At 36.4% G+C, this 22,310-nt stretch overlaps 1 protein-coding gene across 1 annotated transcript; it reads left to right on the top strand.

Annotated features, from left to right (window-relative positions):
• The first annotated feature begins 12,767 nt into the window (after positions 1-12,767).
• LOC143038107 (actin-5, muscle-specific-like) lies at positions 12,768-13,899 on the top strand. Its single transcript, XM_076207098.1, has one exon. It carries the CDS (start codon positions 12,769-12,771, stop codon positions 13,897-13,899), a length of 1,131 nt encoding a protein of 376 aa, XP_076063213.1. The 5' UTR covers position 12,768.
• Positions 13,900-22,310: the final 8,411 nt, after the last annotated feature.

Consider the following 22,310-nt stretch of genomic DNA (forward strand, 5'->3'; position numbering starts at 1 on the left):
AAGTGAATAAGTATAGTTAAATAATAAACAAACAAGTAAATAATAAACAATAACAAATTGACATATAACTAATAATAAATGAAAACCAAGCAAATAATAAACAGACATTTAATAACAAACAAATAAACAAATGATACGAAATATATGGCACCTTACTTGGGTGTTTATCTAAACGATTCTTGTTTCGAACTGAACTACCTTGTACTGCCTCTGCAGGAAGTTCATTCCATTCATTAACTACACGCTTGGCGAAGTTGATTCTACTCACTTCTAGATTAGATTTATTTCTTGGTAGGTTGAGACCATTATTTCTCGTCAGATTCTCATTCAGTGTGAATTCTTTTTCATTTTTGATGTTGTCAATTCCCTTTAGAATCTTAAAGACCTGAATCAAGTCTTAAAGACCTGAATCAAGTCACCTCTGAGTCTAAGCTTTAGTCGATTTTCGTATGATTTATTGTTGATATTTGGAATAAGCTTTGTGGCTCGCCGTTGTACTTTTTCCAATCTGTCAATGTCTTCAATGAGATTCGGTGACCATACGGAAACATCACATTCCATATGAGGACGAACTAACGATTTATATAGCTTGTTAATGAGAGATGTAATTTTGAAGTCAAAAGATCACGCAATCAGTCCTAGAACCTCATTTGCTTTCTCAGAGGCTGAAATACAATGATTAGATGATTTGAGATCATTACTGATAATTACGCCGAGATCCTTTTCACTATCCACTTTTGTTAACGAATTCCCAAATAACTTGTAATCGTACTTACTGTTATTTTAACCTTCCATTTACTCGAGTTAAATTTCATTAGCCACTTTTCAGACCATTGCTGTAACTTATCTAAACCTTCTTGAATATCTAATTTATTTAAGTGATTATTTGCCATTCCGTTCATTTTTCTATCATCAGTAAATTTGAAGACAATAGATTTTGGTCCGTGGTCAATATAATTTATATATACTATGAATAAAAGTGACCCAAGAACGGAACCCTAAGGAACTCCACTCATAACATTTTTCCATCTAGAAGTTTTTCCATTTAAAACAACTCTCTGTTTTCGATCATTCAACAAATTACTAGTTCAACTTAATAGGCCACCACTTACTCCGTGTGAAGCTAATTTAGTAAGTAGTGTTTCGTGGGGGACAATATCTAAAGCTTTTGCAAAGTCTAGATATATTAAAACTATATTGTTTCTTTTGTCATAATTGGAGATGACTGTAGTCACGAAAAAACGTTTCCGTCTGAATCCATGCTGGCTCCATTTAGCAAACAGTTACTTTCTAAATGATGTTCGATAGCATCTCTAATGATAGTTTCCATCATTTTTCCTACGATTGAAGTCAAGTTTATAGGCTTCTGGGTATTTGGTTTCTTTTTGTCACCTTTTTTAAATATGGGGATAACGTTAGCTAGCTTCCATTCTCTTGGGACATCTCCAGATATGATGGATTTCTTGAAAATAATTTCTAATGGAACAACAGTTTAATTTTTTATTTCCTTTAAGAGTCTTGGATCCCGTCAGGCCCTGGTGTTTTATTAACTTTGATTTCTTCGATACACCTTTTAATTTTTTCTTACCCTAGATTTTTCACAGGTTTTAGTTTGGAGTTCACTTTGAGGTGTTTCGTTTACGAATACTAAGCTAAGATAATTGTTTAAAATATCACACAACCCTTCATTTGAATGTTCAAGTTGACCATCAGCAGATAATAGTGAACCAATAGGATTCCTAATAATCTTTTTATCTCTATTGTAAATGTAGATTTCTTTGGGATTCTCTTTGGATTTATTAGAGATATTCATTTCGTGTTTTCGTTTTTCTATTATCTTTTTTAAATCTCTCTGTATTATTTCATAAATTTGATAGTCATTAGGTGCACCCGAGCATTGTATTTCTCATAAGCCTGTCTCTTTCTAGCAATACTTTTTTCATTTTCTTTTTCAAGCCATTTTGGACGAGCCTGATTTGGAAGCGTTTGTCCTTAAAAAGAATGTAAGTATGAATCATCTTAGTAAGCGTATTTTGAAACACTTTCCACATCTGATCTACACTTAATTTTGTTTTGCCTCCCAATATGTAAGCTGAGCCTCCTGACATAGTCTTATGAGCTGAGATTTACTGAAATTAGGTATTTTAGAAACACAAGTATATATTATGTTTTTTAGCAGTTTGAATCAAACTAAGTTGTGATCGCTACTTGTAATAGTGATCAATAGATCGAGTAAGCTCCCAAGTCTTATGGGCTGAACTAAGTAATTGTCACCAAGAAAATATATCGAGCGACTACCTACATGGCCTTGTCCAAGGGTCATCCAATCAATGTCAGTAAAATTGAAATCACCCACTATCAATAAGTCGCGGTTGCAGAAACTAGACAGTTCTTGAAACAACAGCTTTTCGTCTGCTAATGATAATATTTTTGGCTTACATATTACACCTACGTTTTTTTTTTTTTTTTGTCCATTTGTTTGGGTTAATTCTACCCACAAACTATCATATTCATCCCGTTTCACTTTATCTAAAACACAGGCATAGGTATTGCTTTTAACGTACAACAGAGCACCCACACTTTTCTTGTGCTTTCTATCCGCAATATCAAATTCAGCTTCAAACTCTATACCATCTAACCATGTCTCGTTTATTCCTATCGATATTTTTGCTTTTGATAGATGCCTGTATTTCTTGGAATTTATTCTTAATACTACGAGCATTGTATTAAGAAACTCGTGATTATTTCTTTTTGACACGTTTTGTGTTTCAACATCAAGCCTTCCATTATAGTTTTGTTCTTTACTGACACCTTGCTCTATATTGACATTTGGTCCTTCATTGACATTTAATGTTTAATGAATATTTGCCCCATCACAGATATCCAACACCCCTTCCTAAAATGATATTCTGCCTTCCACTGACATTATATGCTACCGTGATATCTTGTCCACCACTATCATTATATCCCATCGTGATATATTGTCCTGCACTATTATTACATCCCATCGTGATATTTTCTTCTTTGACATTACATCTTAATATAATATTTCGCCCTCTACCGACATTATATTCTAAAATGATATTTTGTCCTACATTGACATATTGCTCTACATTAATGCTATACCCTACTCTGTTTTCCTTAGTACACTCTATTTCCCCTTCCCTTTGAGTTTCTACCCAAAAAAGGAACTAGTTCCTTACAAACTCCCACCTGCAAGCTGTACGCGTTCGCGCGCGCGCGTGTGTGTGTGTGTGTGTGTGTGTGTGTGTGTGTGTGTGTGTGTGTGTGTGTGTGTGTGTGTGTGTGTGTGTGTGTGTGTGTGTGTGTGTGTGTGTGTGTGTGTGTGTGTGTGTGTGTGTGTGTGTGTGTGTGTGTGTGTGTGTGTGTGTGTGTGTGTGTGTGTGCGTGTGTGTGTGTGTGTGTGTGTAACTAGTTGTATCCTACGAGAATGGGATCTACGCTCGTGGTGTCCCATCTCTGTATCTCGATATCTAATATGCTCTTAAAATCTTGTATTGTTTTTGCAAACACTATTGTTTCGTCTAGTATGCTCCATGCATCCACCACTCTGTGGGGAAAATTGTGGTTTTTCAGGTCTTTTCTACAATTGTCCTTTTTGAGCTTCTTTCCATGTCCTTTTGTGTTTCTCTTATCCCAATTTAGCATGTCTTCTCTGTCGAGGACCTCTATACCTCTCAATTTTTTGCTGATGGTCAAGAAGTTACTTTTTTTCTCTTCTTTGTTCCAGAGTCGGTAATTCTAGTTTTGACAATTTATCTTCATATGATATTTCACATAGTGTTGGGGCCATCTTTGTAGTTGCTCCCTGGATTCTCTCAATTTTCCTTATATTCTTTTTAGTACTGGGTGATCATAGTGTCGCTGCATACTCCAATTTTGGCCTTATCAATGTGACTAGCATTTTCTTTAAAAAAAAAATTCATCCAAGTAAGTACATACATATGCCAAAAGCTTTTTCCCCCTACACGGGGGGTAGCCAGATAAGTAAATAAAAACCACATTTGTTTATATGTTTGCCAGGGAACATATCTTCTGTGATGGTTATTCTCAGGTCTTAAGATTCCATTTTTTTACTTCCTTTTCACCATTTTTTTTTATTGTCCTGATATATATATATATATATATATATATATATATATATATATATATGTATATATATATATATATATATATATATATATATATATATATATATATATATATATATATATATTGGTGTCTCCAAATTCCATTATATTACCTTTCTTAATGTTGAAGCTCACTTCCCACATCTGAATTCATTCCCAAATCCTGTTCAGATCTCTCTGGAGTGAGGCACAATCAATTTCAGTACTCACTTTAACAATTTTGCTTCATCTGCAAAGAACCTCATGTAAGATTCCGCAACCTCGTCAATGTAATTCACATAAATAGCAAACATTATTGGTGCCAATACTGATCTTTGTGGAACTCTACTAATCACCTATTTCCAAGTAGAACTCTTATCTCTGAGCATTACCTCCATTTTTCTTCCATGCAAAAAGTCTTCCATCCATTTCAGTAGTTTACCTTGCATCCCTCCTATGTTTTTCAGTATTCTTAATAATTTTTGTGTGGGGCTTTATCAAAAGCTTTGTGTACACCTGGGAAAGCTCAACCAGCCCATCCGCCCATTTCCTGTCTTGAGTAAAAACAGGTCAAATTTGTGGCACATGATCTTCCCTGTCTAAATCCAATTTGTCTCGGATTTAGTATATTGTTCTCCTTCAGATGTTTTATCCATGTAATTTTTATAACTTTTTCACAAAATTTGGCTACCTTGCTTGTAAGGAAACCGGTCTGCAACTTGTTGGGTGTTCCTTATTTCCTCCTTTATGAATTGGTACGATATCAGCATTTTCCGGTCTTCTGGTATTTTTCCTTTTTGAGTAAGCAACTTTTTATGCTATATATTTTGTCTATTAGTTCTTCTTTACATTCTTTTGATATTCAGTGTGCTATTCCATCTGAGCCGTGCAATTTTCTAACATCATGGTTCATTATTTGGTCCATTACTACTTTCCGTGTTACTATTATTTCCCTCATGGGGGGAGGGGTTCACTTTTCTCTCTTCATCTCGATGTTGTACATTTTCACTAGTGAAAGCCGACTTGAAATGTTTGCTCATGACTTCAGCTATTTTTGTATCTTCTGTGTATTCCATATTCCCTTGGCGTAATTTCACTATTTCCGGTTTATTTTTTAGTTTACCATTTATATATCTATAGACTAGTTTTGGCTGGTCGTTACATTTTTCTATTATTTTTTTTTTTTCATAGTTTACTTTTTCTTCCCTGCGCATATTCATTCCTTTGATTAATATATATTTGCCACTTTCTATGTTTTTTTTTCATCTTTTCCAGGCTTTATCTCTTCTATCTTTTGCTTCGCTGCACCTTCTGTTAAACTAGCACTCAATATACACCTTTTCCTGTTTTTGCTTTGGGACATTTTTATCCACTCCTTCATTATATATTTTCATCAGAATTATCCATTTTTCTTCCAGTTCCAAAGCAAAAACAGGAAAAGGTGTATCTCAAGTGCTGGTTTAACAGAAGGTGCAGCGAAGCGAAAGATAGAAAAGATAAAGCTTGGAAAAGAGGGAGAAATCACAAAAAAAAAAAAACTAGAAAGTGGCAAATATATATTAATCAAAGGAATGAATGTGTGTGTGTGTGTGTGTGTGTGTGTGTGTGTGTGTGTGTGTGTGTGTGTGTGTGTGTGTGTGTGTGTGTGTGTGTGTGTGTGTGTGTGTGTGTGTGTGTGTGTGTGTATGTGTGTGTGTGTGTGTGTGTCCATTCGCACATGGAGTTAGAGCATTCAAGTGTGCACGTGAATACCTGAGAGCGTTTTTGTATGTGTACTTCTCGACCTGCCTCTTCGGATGGGTGTCTCAGGGTTTTATGAATATGTGTATGCGCGTGTGCGTATGCAATAATGGATACTGTTGCAAGGTGTGTTAGAACATGTAAATCATTCGTAGCATAACGAGACACGACATGATTTTTTCTTAAGTTCCGCAAGCTTCCCTGTATGACAAACTGCATGACGCGCTACCGTAATTGGATAATTAAGTCAAAGACTCCGGATCAGCGCTCAACAAAGAGTCGTGTATTTTAATGAAGACGTTCCATACTTAGATGATCACTTGCGTGCCAATGGCCGTACTTTCTGCGTTGTGGGGAAGGTATATAAATGTACTTTGGGTGGAACATCCCTTAGTCTGTCTTGGGGCTTAGGACCTGTTCTTTTCCCGCGTAAGTATTTTGGCGTTTGGTGAGAATAACATCGTCGTGTTGTAAGCAAAGCAAACTCCAGTATGTGGGACTCGTAACGTTTAGTGTCCAAAAGGAAATGGGATTTTTGTTCAAATAACCAGATTACGTAAATCATATTCAAGTGAATTTGAAGTAAGCAGACAACTTTAAATTCAGCATCAAGAAGAAAAACCTGAAATATATTGTGTATAGATAGTACTGCTGAAAGAAGAGGGGGGAATACTTGCGTTATATCTCTTGCTGCGCGACTAAATATTTTGTAATTTACCCAAGTTCGAAAACGCTGACAAACCTAACGATGTTCGAACATCGCATGCACTTATCCATCACAAAGCAATTCAGATACTACCTACTCAGTATATGCCTTAAATATCTATATGGATAGTCATTTGTTCAATCTGTATACATTGATAATTATACTTATCAGATATCAAACCCTGCATTCGACAAAATAGAGTATGACTTAACATAGCCGTCCAAGTACTTTTTGTAGCGTTGGCAGTGGGTAAGTCGCTCATAAGGAAAGATATGTTTAAAAGGAAACCATAACGTAATAAACGTTACTTGCGTAGGCTATAACCTTGGGTTTTGTAATCACTCGGTTCGTGGATCGAAACCCAGGAGTTAAGGGTATTCATTTATTTAATTTGCCTGTATCCAACATATATACTTGTCTGAATTCTACGAAAAAGTTAACACATAATATTAGCTGCCTAAGAAGTGACCTAGTGAGCCATCTGGTCCTACTCTCGTAGCATCAGTCGACGGCTATGTTGTTCTATGGTGGACCCATAATCATTCAATCTATGATAAGAGTCCCGGAAAGGATACGCCTTTCTACAGTTTGTCTGCAACGAGTATATATAATTCTCAAATGACAACCTTGGATATAATACAATAGAGAACACTTTAACTTAGCTTTCCGAATGCATGTATATATATATGTATAATATGTATATATGTATATATATATGTATATATATATATGTATAATATGTATATATATATGTATATATATATATGTATAATATGTATATATATATATATATATATATATGTAATACATATGTATATGTATACATATATACATATACATATATATATATATATGTATATGTATATATATATATATATATATATGTAATATATATGTATATATATATGTATATATATAAATATATATATATAATATGTATATATATATATATATGTAATACATATGTATATATATATGTATATACATATATATGCAATAAAAACACTAGGAGCCTGTGTTCACAAATGCGTAAATAACCACTAGGAAAAGTAAACTAACGAAGCAGAGCGCTTTCGTATAATTACATCTTCAGTGCAGATTCATTTTTTGTATCTGCACTGAAGATGTAATTATACGAAAGCGCTCTGCTTCGTTAGTTTACTTTTCCTAGTGGTTATTTACGCATACATATATATATACATATATACATATATATATATATATATATATATATATATATATATATAACAAAGTTATGTTGTAGCACATTTGTAAAATAATACTGCTTAAAAGTGGCAGTTTGCCGACAGTATTAAAATAATACTGATGACCCACTTTCGGAGAAGAATAAGCGAAGATATAGAGATCTGTATATTTCGATCACTTACTGTGATCCTCTTCAGCAGATATGAATAGTGTGTATTTATACTAAAACAGTGAGGATAACTAGAAGGGACGGGGGCTCAGGTCACTAGTCCGGCGTGCATGTGTGGATCTTGGTGGCTCAGGTCACGTGCCCGGCGTTGTGTGGACCTTGGTGTCTTTTGTCCACCGTTAGTGTAGATGATAACATTTTATTTATAGCAAAAGAGGAAATACAATCTGGTGACCATTGACCATAGGAAATGTTATAATTTGGAAAAAAAAAATATTAGGGAGGATTCTACCATTTTTCTTCTGAAACTACATTTGGATTTGTAAATTATTTCAGCATCGTCCCAATTTATCCGGTGGTTTTTGTTGGCGACGTGCTGAAATACCGCGGAATTTTCCTGCCCGTATTTAACAGAGTTCTTGTGCTCCTTGACCCTGGTAGTGAGATCTCGACCTGTCTGTCCCCAATATACATCCTTGCAATCTAAACAAGGTAATTTGTAAGCTCCAGGAGTTGTATTACTCTTGGATCTATGATGTATATTGATAACTTTACTGAACAAATTGTTGGGATAATTGAAGATAAAATTTACCTTTTCCTTTGGTATCAAATGAGACAAGTCATTAATTGATTTATTAAAAGGTAACTTTATGCATCTATTATCCCAATTATGATTCAAGGTGGAATAGGAATCTGTTTTATGAAAACTAATTTTGGCCTTACTGAGAGCTTTTTGTAAAAACCACGGCAGGTATCCTAATTTAGTTAGTTGGTTTCTTATTGAATTTAGTTCCAATTCTAAATATTGGGAGCTACAAATTCTCAAAGCCCGTAGGAATAGGCCTGAAGCTACACTATATTTTATTTTGTCAGGATGGTGGCTAAAGAAATGTAGGTAGCTCCCTGTGTGTGTGGGGTTCCTATAGACTGTGAAGGACAAAGACTCCGTATTTCTTATTATTAATATATCTACAATTATTATTTTCATTGTTATTATTAATTTTATAATTTTTACTACTACTCTTATTGCTAGCATTATCATTATTATTACATTTACTTATTATTTGTTACAATGAATATGTAATGTTCACACTTGTCGCCAACTATGGTAATACGGAGAGGTAGTGAGGTCCACCTCATGTATAAAATGCTCACAGCTCATTTGTACACCATTTCTTTGAAAAGCATACCAGCGAAACTAGTCATGAATAAGCTCAGACTAAGACTCATGTGTTTCCTACTCCACTTAGGTCATATATATATATATATATATATATATATATATATATAATACTGATGACTCACTTTCGGAGAAGAATAAGCGAAGATATAGAGATCTGTATATTTCGATCACTTACTGTGATCCTCTTCAGCAGATATGAACAGTGTGTATTTATACTAATACAGTGAGGTAAGCTAGAAGGGACGGGGGCTCAATCATCCCCGAAAACGCAATCATCCCCGAGAACACCAATGTAAATAATAAAGTGAGAATGATTAACGCGGTCAACAACGATATTCAGTTCACCGTAGAAGAGGAACAAAACGGACAATTGCCCTTCCTAGATACGTTAATACGACGAGTGGGAAAAACTGTAACTTTCTCAGTATGCAGAAAGGAAACAAACAAAGAGGATTTAGTACATTACTTCTCCGCACATGATGATAGGACAAAGAGTGGTATAGTAATAGGATTTTTTCTCAGGGCACTACGAATCTGTAGTAATGAATACCTAGAAGGCGAATTTTATTACATTATGAAAACCTTTGACAAACTTGGATATCCAGAGGGAATGTTGAAAAGAACAAAAAGAAAAGCAATAAATATTTACAATCGCGGAAAGAAAGAGAGAAATAATAAAAATAATACCAATTTCATATCAGTACCTGGCTCAGAAACGTCACCAATAATAGACAAATATTTAACAAAATCAGGTATAAACATAGCTAAGATAACTAACAAGAGGATAGGGGATTTAATAAAGACTTCCGAAAAGAGAACCAATTCCGAAAACAGCGTCGTATACAAAATCCCGTGCAATAGTTGCTCAATGGCTTATTTTGGCGAATCGTCAAGAGGATTAGAAAAAAGAATTTATGAACATAAAAACGACATAAAAGCACATAGGACATCTAATTCTTTAGTAGTTCATGCGGAAAAATTCGATCATTTACCAAACTGGAGAGAAGCTGAAGTGCTACATAAAGGCTTTGATAAATTCACTAGAAGAATTGTTGAATCAGCATATATTTAAACTAATAATTCATCGAATCATCGAGGAGGGTTGATCAATTTAGCTAAAAAAAACTAGTATTTTAATTCTAAAACACGCCAGAAAAACGACCTTTCCCAAGTGTCCGAAAAGGTAATTAGATTTAGTACATAAACTTCAATTGCAGTTCTACATACACTCTCTGAAGAAGTTCTACGCAAACGAAACGTTAGAGTGTTTAGGGTTCCGAGCCTTCCCCTGTGCTTATGTTCTCTATCATCCAAATAATTTGTCTAAAATACTTATCAATATATATATATATATATATATATATATATATATATATATATATATGAATAATACAGCATACGCGGCATTAGTAATCTTTGAAAAAGCATACCTGTGAAACTGGTCAGGAATAATTCAGACTAAGACTCCTGTGTTTTCTACTCCACTTACGTCATATATATATATATATATATATATATATATATATATATATATATATATATATATATATGTATGTATATATATATATGAATAATACAACATACTCGGCGTTAGTAATATTCTTTTTTTATACTTTCAATCCTTCTCGCTATCTTTTTATAGAGGTAAGGGCGAACACTGCATTATCAAACAAATCCATGGTAAATTTGTAAACAAAAACAAATACATAACTTACAACGTTTCGCCTATATTTTAGGTAGCTTTTGGTAATTTGATTTTTAAATTTTACATACAATGATTATATTTGACAGACTATATGAATCAATGGGAGAGGTGCTCTTAGTTTCTCCTCGGCGCTCTGTGGGGTGCTCCATATAGCTCCAAGGTTGCACACATATTTTGTTGTATATTTATTTCTGGCTGAAGATATCAATACTGCTTCCATACATTTTAGTTTTTCTTTTATTATTGTCTTTTGCCAGTATTGTTGTGTTTTCATTCAGCTCCTCCCGGGAAATGACAGTTTTATGTACTTTTGTGGTGTGGGATTTTATTGCCCCGTTTTGCCTATGCTATGTGAGTCTTTGTGATAAAGTTTGGGTTATGTGACCAATATACTCGTCATTAAAAAGTGCACCGGCTTTGTTAAGTTTGCATGAGTATTTGTGCACTACATTACATTTTTCTTTGTCTCCTGCTAAGTTGTTTTTCATGACAAGAGATGAAGTTTTGGGGTTGCGTTAATAGATAATTAATTTCAAGGTATCCTCTTGTTTCTTCGGTTTGCAAGTCTTATGTATAATTCTTTTAGTATTTTCTCATATTTTTTGTAAGCGGATTACATTGTATTCTGATAAAAATGTTATTGTAATTCTTGGAAGCTTTTCTGTTACCCTGACCAGTGTGAAATTTCTCCATTTTATCTTTAATTTCTCGAAGACGAGAAGTGTTTGTGAGGTTGAAGAACTTAGTTGATTAGGTGTTTAAACAAAACTTCATAAGGGTAAAGTTCAGATTACCATAGAATGAACTGAGTATGGCGTTCAAATACTTAAAATTTAGGATAAGACGAATGGGATCCTACTGTATAAAATTGTTTGTACAAGTCCCTGAAGTGTGACATAAAAATGTGTTAAGGCAAAAATATTCCCGTAGCGAGAAGACAGAATTATTTTGTTTGAAAACAGGCTGGAACAAAATTTGATATAATCATGGCTGTTCAGTACATTCATAGGTAGAGTCATGAGGTAAACAATTAAAACAGAAAATTTGAAGTATGGAAGCAATAGGTGGACATTAACCAATATATATGTGGAAAATGCGATATTTTTAGATGTGGCAAGAGGTCATATACATGTGCATATATATGTATGATAGCTCATAGTCGGCAGTTTATCGTAGGGGAAAAGCACATACAAATATTGTAGTTATTTTGTTTATGATTTGTGATATGTTTATAATCGGGAGAGGAGAACGCCTAACAAACTTTGACGGAACTTACCGGGAGTGATCCTCGTTCTTGCGCTCGATGTAGTCTGAGGACCCCACGCCAGTTACCTTACCTTCAGTATGGGTGGCTAGGGCGGGATTGATGCCATGTCTCAGGTTAGTGTTCCACTCTTTCCTTCTAGAGTCCCTCTCTATGGCTGCTGTGTGTCAGTACTCATTTGTCCTTCCAGGGGCAACTTAAGCTCACCCTATTGCAGCCCCTTGTTAGTATCACTAGTTAAGTTTTTAATGATATTGGCAACATAGCCTCGTTTGGCCATTAGGCGTGTCTCCTAAATCACCATCCTTGGGTCAGGTCAAATTGACGTGGGTAGCGTGCACGCGTGCCACGCCCCACACTTTGTCTCACCGCACATGCGCTACAGCTCCAAATCAGCGTAGGTAGCATGAACGCGGGCTGCAATCTAGGTTTTGTTTCACCACATAGGTGCATGCCTGCTACAGCCCCAGGCTTGTCTTACGACATATGTATCAAAGATTATGGTATATATTGTGCATAAATAATTTCATGAACAACCACGTTCATATGTTACTCTAGAAACAACATTTCAAGTCACAGCAGAATTGAAGCGAAAATATTAAGAATATGTTCCGTATTAATTCTATTTTAAACATTCCAGCCATCGCACTTTCTGATCCGCCACCATGTGCGATGAGGAAGAGTGTGCGCTCGTCGTGGACAATGGCTCCGGGATGGTTAAAGCCGGCTTCGCCGGTGATGACGCTCCTCGAGCTGTTTTCCCTTCCATCGTCGGCCGCCCTCGTCACCAAGGTGTGATGGTCGGCATGGGTCAGAAGGATGCATATGTTGGTGATGAGGCTCAGAGCAAACGAGGTATCCTCACCCTTAAGTACCCCATCGAACACGGCATCATCACCAACTGGGACGACATGGAGAAGATCTGGCATCATTCCTTCTACAACGAGCTTCGAGTTGCTCCTGAGGAGTCTCCTGTCCTCCTGACTGAGGCTCCTCTCAACCCAAAGGCCAACCGTGAGAAGATGACTCAAATCATGTTTGAGACTTTCAGCACCCCTGCCATGTATGTTGCCATCCAGGCTGTGCTTTCCCTCTACGCCTCCGGTCGTACCACCGGTATCGTGCTCGACTCAGGAGACGGTGTATCCCACACTGTTCCCATCTATGAAGGATATGCTCTTCCTCACGCTATCCTCCGTCTTGACTTGGCTGGTCGTGACCTCACTGCTTACCTGATGAAGATCATGACTGAGCGTGGTTACTCCTTCACCACCACGGCTGAACGTGAAATTGTTCGCGACATCAAGGAGAAACTTTGTTACGTGGCTCTCGACTTCGAGGGTGAGATGCACGTGGCTGCTGCTTCGTCCTCTATTGACAAGTCTTACGAACTTCCCGACGGCCAGGTCATCACGATAGGTAATGAACGCTTCCGTGCTCCCGAAGCTCTCTTCCAGCCTTCTTTCTTGGGTATGGAGTCTGTTGGCATCCATGAAACCGTCTATAGTTCCATCATGAGGTGTGACATCGACATCAGGAAGGATCTGTATGCCAACAACGTTCTGTCTGGTGGCACCACTATGTACCCTGGTATTGCGGACCGCATGCAGAAAGAGATCACGTGTTTGGCTCCCTCCACCATCAAGATCAAGATCATCGCTCCTCCAGAACGCAAATACTCTGTCTGGATCGGTGGTTCAATCTTGTCTTCCCTCTCCACCTTCCAGGCCATGTGGATTACCAAGGAGGAGTATGATGAATCCGGACCAGGAATTGTTCATCGCAAGTGCTTCTAATTGTTGAATTTGTACTGAATTATACAGTTTTATGTGCACCACGCCTTTACAGCCTGATGACAGAATACTGTTTGTTTATATATTTTCTGATCAATAAATTCATAAAAACGTTTGTAAAAGTTCTTCTCTTATATCATTGGGAAAATCTTGCAAGCAAATTATCTGACTTGTAAATAAATCGTCAGCAATCTGTATATATATATTTTTAATATTAATAGTGTGGTGCCGTCGATTGATTTAGTGTTTAACCAAGAGCACCTCCAATGGGAGTGATCAGAGATACCCACATAAGAACGATTTGGGAAATAAAAAAAATCAAGGTATACGCTGCCACCACCCAATCGTCTATATGGATATATCTGACCATAAATGGAAACTGCTCCTTGTTATTCACGTCTGACTCCGTCCCCTTTCCTCAGGTCGTTCGGGGTTGGTTCTGGGTAGCGAAAAGGCCTATGCCCAAGTGGGGGTAGTAAAAGAAAATAAGCGAAGGTCTGCTATGTGTTAATTATTACACTGAAGCAAAAATATAGTAAGGAAATACAAAAGTATATTGTGGTTTTCTCCAACTAATCTATTGATCCTTACAATATGAAAAATATATGGGTATGCGAGACATTTAATAACACAGTTTTTTCTTTCTTATGGGCATCATAAGTAAGGTCACAGGCACGTGGAAAAACGTAGTTATTTACGCTCCAACCTTCCGGTCACTGTATAAGTCTACTTATAATATTGTGTCTACCTTCAAGCACTGTGTCTACCTTCAACCCCGTATTCTTATTAGAGAACGATCACAGACAGAATTGTACTCTAAGGATTACACTCTCATAGCTAATGTATATACGCAAAGTGTTTGTGAAGTACACTCCCTTAAACCCCTTTTTCCATATCTGTTATCGGAATCATTTTTGGCATCAGATTCAAAACTTAATAATAATGATAACTATCTACCTACTATATCTGCACTATATCATTTAACTCACATATTGATATTTGTTTTCATTAATCTTACAGAACGTGTTCATACCTGTTATCGGAATCATTTTTGGCATCAGATTAAAATTTTAGCTGCGCACAAAAAGAACGAGACGGCTATGTGTTCGTATCTATGGGTAAACTACTAACCTCCCTGTTGTATTATTTCGTAAAACTTCATTTCGCTTCTCAACAGAGCCCCTAGCTGCTACAATCTCTCCCTAAACTATTTCTCTAGTGGAATCCTGAACTGAAAGTTGGGAATTTTTCCTATTACTCTTAAAATTAATGGCCTTAGCTTACGCCTCTGTCCGAACGTTTAGTGACGTCACGGGTGGGCGGAGCTACGGTGCGCCCGCTACGTTCGAGAACATTCTAATGTCGTCTCGAAACTCAGTTGAACCAAAATCAGCTGAAATATATTTGTAGCTATCTCCTATTGTATGTTCTTCTTCAATGATTATAGTAAGGCTCTTTGCCAACACATCTTGATAGGCAGACATAGAATAGAATAAATTCATGGTCTATTAAGGCTCTATTTTCTACTTTGCTTCTTGGTTGAGTAAAACCGTCACGACGTCCATAATACCCAGTCTCTCAAATCAACACTCAAATAAATAAATAGATAAATAAAACGAAATTCCAAAAATAATATCCCTTCAAAATTCCTGTCCTTACAATAGTAGCGACTATAAGAAAGCCGTAAGCCTACCATCTCCCCTCACCCACCCTATGTAGTCACTTCCAAACGCGACCTATTTACTGAGGTAGGAAATGGGATATACAAAACAAATATTTCCTTCAAAGTTTTAATATTGTGCAGAAAAGAATCTAAACAATTACCAATTACTCTGTATCCGTTTCATTATGCAATGCACATAATTTTTCATCGATGTATCTTTAAATATCTTTACATAATGAATGTTAGAATATACCTTTCTTTCTCTCGATATAAACTTTTTATGCATACATTCTTTTATACCGAGCATTCAATTTTGCAACTTCTATCTCATAACAAATAATAAATCATATTGTTGAGTAGCGCGGGGGGAGGGAATGCTTGAAAATGGAGATATTAAGCCAACTCGAAGACTGTCTGGTCAAGGAAAGAAACTAATGTTATCTTTAGTTATGCCAAAAGTATTTTAAAAAAGACAGTAAATGTCCATCAAGAATCCAGAGTAGCGGCGCACGTGTTTATGAAATAACTAGCCAAATTACCCGCGCGTTGCTGCGAGTTTGTGAATAATCCCTAACCTAACCATACCCCACCTAACTTACACCTTAACCCTAACCAAGATATATATATATATATATATATATATATATATATATATATATATATATATATATATATTTGGAAATGAATATAGCTTTAAAGACTCCCCCTCCCAGGTGTGCGCCCCCCTACCAGAAGGTTGGGAAACCCTAATTTGAAAATACATGCATAAACAAACACAAATATCATATGTACACATTCTTTTGGGTGCGTGCGTGCGTGCGTGTGTGTGTGTGTGTATGTGTGTGTGTGTGTATGTGTGTGTGTGTGTGTATTGACAATAAATGTCTACAGCTAAAAGGTGAAGAAATGTATCTCGTTTGTTTATCTTCAGAATATATATGGTTATAGGGGTTTATTTACAAAAACCTAGGAGGAGTTTGTGAATAATAAGTTTCCGCACGCAGTAAAACTAAATGAAAATAAGCAATATTTTAACATTTGGTAAAATTATATAATAATTTTACATTGAAATGGTTTCTTCTTACAAAAGCTATCATGGTTTGTGGCAACATTAATTTCACTAGTATGAATAATATATATGGACACATACAATGGTTTGTTTAATCATATTGATTCATATGTCGCAAAAATAATACGCAACTTAAGGGGAGAGTATAGTAGTGGCGTGTTTCCTCACCATAAACCACCTAACTTTAACCCTTAACTCTAACTAGAATATTTTTTTTAATGAATTATAGTTATCCAAGTACCTGGAGTGATAGGGTATCGGAATATATATGGGTATGGGGGTCTATCTTCAAAACCCTAGGAGAAGTTCATAAACACATAAACAAAATAAACAAACAAACAAACAAACAGACAGACAGAGGCTACTACTTTATTATAGTAGATAATCCTGCAAAGATTGCATGAAGGAATATTGGGGCCAAGTAAAGAAGGGTTTACCAACCATGTTAACAGAAAAGTTTAATTAAGTCAGGACAACTCATCAGGGTTTAGTTATACCAATAATTTAAATCACAAATTCGGCTACGAAAAGCTGCCACTTATTGTAAATTTCTCTGCATCTTTGGAAGAAAAGTTGTTTAATCCTCCCTAATAAAATATCTTCCCTAGATGCCGTTACCTGTACAACCATCGTTAAAATTATTTTCAATGTAGTCAGCTCTGACTTCACTCAATTCTTGTCAGATGTCCAACCTGACTACGATCACGTACCTGGAGTCTTACATATTTTCTTATTGTTATGTATAAATTACCACCCTAAACTACCTTTCTGTAGTCATCTCTTGCCCACAATAAATTGATAAATAACTATATGACGCGCTCATTGGCAATAGCCCCTCTTACACACAACTATGCCTTCATTTTACTGCAGATATTTCTTCCTCTATCACAAAAACTGATCCCTCGAAAGCGAATAGTTTGTCCTAGGTATTCCTAACCCTAATCTATTCTGCTAAAGAAATCGTATAATAACGAATCCGTATTATGTAGCGTAATGTTACATGCACAGTTTAAGTCATGCGTTTTAGCATAGCCCACTTTATTATGAGGAAAATTATGATGACCTCACAGTTTGTAATGCCCTCAAACTAATTTGTCCTTTTAACTTGTAACTCTCATATTCTTACAGGGTGTGTCCATTTTCGCTTTGCTATTACTATTCACTCTCACTCACTCACTCACTCTCTCTCTCTCTCTCTCTCTCTCTCTCTCTCTCTCTCTCTCTCTCTCTCTCTCTCTCTCTCTCTCTCTCTCTCTCTCTCTCTCTCTCTCTCTCTCTCTCTCTCTCTCTCTCTCTCTCTCTCTCCCTCCCCCCATGGTCCCCCTAAACTCGGACAAAGGGGATATCAGCGACCGTAGAGTTATTCGCTGAAGTCCTGAAACCACAGAAAATGGGAAATTGCTCTCGAGCTGAAAATTCTCTTTTTCTCCAAAGCCACGACGTCCCCCAAACCCAAGAGTAGAACAATGACTCACCCAGGCGGTCGAAACGTTCAGACCATGACGCTCTCGACCGAAAAATAGAACTCTCACACCTTGACCTCTTTTAGTAAGAGACCCATAACAGAAATGAACCGTCTGATTTAATTGGTGAGGAAATATATGTAGAATCTGTTAGGTTGATGATATGGCTGATGGTTGTTTGGAAATTTTCATCGCGGTTCCGTTCGTTCTATCTCTATTGTTTTTATTACCTGTCGCCATCTCTAACACTTTATCCTTCATTCCTCTTTCTCACGTATATTTTTGTATCTGTGCGTGCGTGTGCACATGAATTTGTGTGTGTGTGTGCGCGCACACATACACACATAGACGATCATTTGGCGTCATGGATTCATGGAGAAAATTATGACTAAATACCACATGCTTAAAGGTTCTAAATAAGTTTTCTGTATAGATATATTAACTACAATACATTAAATGACGATATAACCAAGGCTAAAAACATTAACGGACTCATAGCTAGGCATTATAATTGGGAGAGAAGAGGCAGAACCTGAATGTTATACTGTAATTACGTATCCGTAAATTGGTAAACACGTGCGCGCGCGTTCACACACACACACACACACACACACACACACACACACACACACACACACACACACACACACACACACACACACACACACACACACACACACACACACACACACACACACACACACACACACACACACACACACACACGACTCGGTGGCGCGGTTGGTAGTCTCTGACTGTCACTACGGCGGTCCAGGTTCGAATTCTGCCCAGGGCTGAAATAATTTCAGTATCGCTGCGCTTCGAGTCGTTACTCCAACTCTCGTGGGTGGAGAGTTGGGGCTGTACGTGCGTGTAAGGCCACAATATTACCCATAGATCGGTCATACGAGCTCTGAGCTCTCCTCCGGGAGGGAAATAGCTGTCGATCATGAGTCCAACACGTGATCCAAAGACCAAGACTAAGACCATGGTGAACACACACACACACACACACACACACACACACACACACACACACACACACACACACACACACACACACACACACACACACACACACACACACACACACATATATATATATATATATATATATATATATATATATATATACATATATATAATGTATATATATATATATATACATATATATAATGTATATATATATATATATACACACACATACATACACACGCACACGCGCACACATACATAACGGGAATTGGGGAGACAAAATTAAGGGGTCTACTTTTACTAGATAATGTTGGACATGGATTATATAATCACTGGCTTAGAAATAAAGAGGAGAAACAGGGTGGAGGAGTAATTTTCCTGGTTAAGTAAAAATTAAATGTGACGAGATTTACATATAGATAATATGGAGATGATCATAAGAGTCGAGGACAGTGACATGAAAAGTAGAAAGTTTGTAATGATTTATGTGCCTCCAAAAACGTTATCTTGGACTGAGATTATTCCAAAATGTTAGATAATACGAGACTTTCACTATAAGAGATGCTGAAGGATGGAAGAAACGCAGTACTCATGGGATATTTTATTGCAAAGAAATATGTTGGGAAGAGATGACAGTGAAAAGTGGAAAGGGTCAATGGGGAAGTGTATTACTCGACATGACTATAGAACATACAATGATACAATGGATAAAAGAAAACACTAGATTTAGAAATAATGAAGAACCGTCGAGATTACATTTATTATTTACGCCAGAACCTGAAAATGTGGACACAAATGAATACATGACACCAATTGCGAAGAGTGACCACATACTACTTGAGTTAGAACTAAAAGAGGGAATATATATAGAGAGAAATTAGAAACACAGAAAAGAGACTGATGTATAATAAAACGGACTTTGAAAAACTTAGGAAAATATTTCTTGAAGCGAGCTTAGAAAAATTCTACAAGGAAGAAACACAAGTGGAAGAAAAATGGATCATTCTGATGAAAATATATAAAGAAGGAGTGAATAAATATGTCCCAAAGCAAAAACAGGAAAATGTGTATATTAAGTGCTGGTTTAACAGAAGGTGCAGCGAAGCTAAAGATAGAAGAGATAAAGCTTGGAAAAAATGGAGAAAAGATAAAAACCATAGAAAGTGGCAAATATGTATTAATCAAAGGAATATGTAAAAATAAACAGGGAAGAAAAAAGAAACTATGAAAAAGGCACAATAGAAAAATGTAACGATCAGATAAAATCATTCTATAGATATGTAAATGGTAAACTAAAAAATAAACTTGAAATACTGAAACTACGCCAAGGGAATAAGGAATACACAGAAGATACAAAAATGGCGGAAGTCATGAGCAAACGATTGAAGTCGGTTTTCACTAGTGAAAATGTACAACATTGGGATGAAGGGAGAGAAGTGAGCCCCTCCACCCCAAATGTAGGAAATAATAGTAACACGGAAAAAAAATTATAATGGACCAAATAATGAACCATGATGTTAGGAAATTGCACGGCCCAGATGGAATACCAACTGGATATTAAAAGAATGTAAAGAAGAACTAATGGACAAAATATATAACATAATAAGTTGCTCACTCAAAGAAGGAAAAATACCAGAAGACTGGAAAAATGCTGATATCGTACCAATTTATAAAGGAGGAAATAAAGAACACCCAACAAATTACAGACAGGTTTCCTTACGAGCACGGTAGCCAAAATTTGTGAAAAAGTTATAAGAGGTAGATGGATAAAACATCTGAGGGAGAACAATATACTAAATCCGAGACAATTCGGATTTAGACAGGGAAGATCATGTGCCACAAATTTGATCTGTTTTTACTCAAGACTACTAGATATAATACAGAAAATGGGTGGATGGGCTGATTGCGCTTTCCTAGCTCTACGAAAAGCTTTTGATAAAGTCCCCCACAAAAAACTATTATGGAAACTAGAAACCATAGGAGGGATACAAAGTAAATTACTGAAATGGATAGAGCACTTTCTGCATGGAAGAAAAATGACGATACTGCTCAGAGATAAGAGTTGTACGTGGGAAGAGGTGATTAGTGGAGTTCCACAAGGATCAGTATTGTCACCAATAATGTTTGCTATTTATATGAATGACATTGGCGAGGGTGTGCAATGGTACATGAGCTTTTTTGCAGACGACACAAAACTTAAAAAAATGAGTACTGAAACGGACTGTGACTCACTGCAGAGATCTGAATAAGGTTTGGGAATGAAATCAAAAGTGGGAAGTGGACTTCCACATTAAGAAATGTAGTATAATGGAATTTGGAAAAATAGAAACAGGATATCAGGACAATATAAAGTTGGTGAAAAGGAATTAAAAAAAAAAGTGGAATCTGAAAAAGACTTGGGAATAATTATCCCAAAGGATATGTCCCCTAACAAACATACAAACAAAATTGTCGGTGAAACCTATAACCCGCTAAAATAAAAAAAATAAAAAAGTAGCTTTTAGTTACTTGGAGGAAAAAATGGTAAAAAAAATACAAGTCACACTGATAAGGCCAAAATTGGTATGCGCAGCGATAATATGGTCACCCAAGTATCAAAAAGAATATAAGAAAACTTTTGAGAATCCAGAGAGCAACTACGAAGATGGTCCTAACACTAAACTGTCATATGGAACAAAAAAGAGAAAGAGGTGACTTGTTGACCATCTACAGAATTATGAGAGGTATAGAAGTCCTTGATAGAGAAGAATTACAAAATTGGGTTAAGAGAAACACAAGAGGGCATGAAAAGAAACTCAAAAAGGACAGTTATAGCAAAGACCTGAAAAAGAACAGCTTTCCCCACAGAGTGGTGGATGTATGGAACATACTAGACCGAAACAAGTGTGCAAAAACATTACAAAAATTTAAGAGCAAATTAAATATGGCGCGTCTTGGCCTCGTGATTTTCGACGCACGGGTCAGGGTTCGTATCCCATGGCGGAGCTTCTAAAAAAAATGTTCAATCTGTCTTAAACATACCCAACTTGTCGGAGGGCTCGCCTAATACGGGATTAGATGAAATTGAGACTAGATCTTCCATTGTTACGTGAAGCGTGGTCGGGGACTAGTACAGTCCTTTTGAACCATCACCATGTAGCATGGTTGCTAGCGTCTTGGCCTCGTGATAATCGACGCACGGGTCAGGGTTCGTATCCCATGGCGGAGCTTCTAAAAAAAATAAAAAAAAATTCAATCTGTCTTA

The sequence above is a fragment of the Oratosquilla oratoria genome, chromosome 2, assembly GCF_046742065.1.
Source record: "Oratosquilla oratoria isolate Oo_2021 chromosome 2, ASM4674206v1, whole genome shotgun sequence".
NCBI classification, from domain to species: domain Eukaryota; kingdom Metazoa; phylum Arthropoda; class Malacostraca; order Stomatopoda; family Squillidae; genus Oratosquilla; species Oratosquilla oratoria.

What these genes read in the sequence shown, in the direction of transcription:
- LOC143038107 (XM_076207098.1), top strand. Translation starts at nt 12,769, where the DNA reads ATGTGCGATGAGGAAGAGTGTGCGCTCGTCGTGGACAATGGCTCCGGG.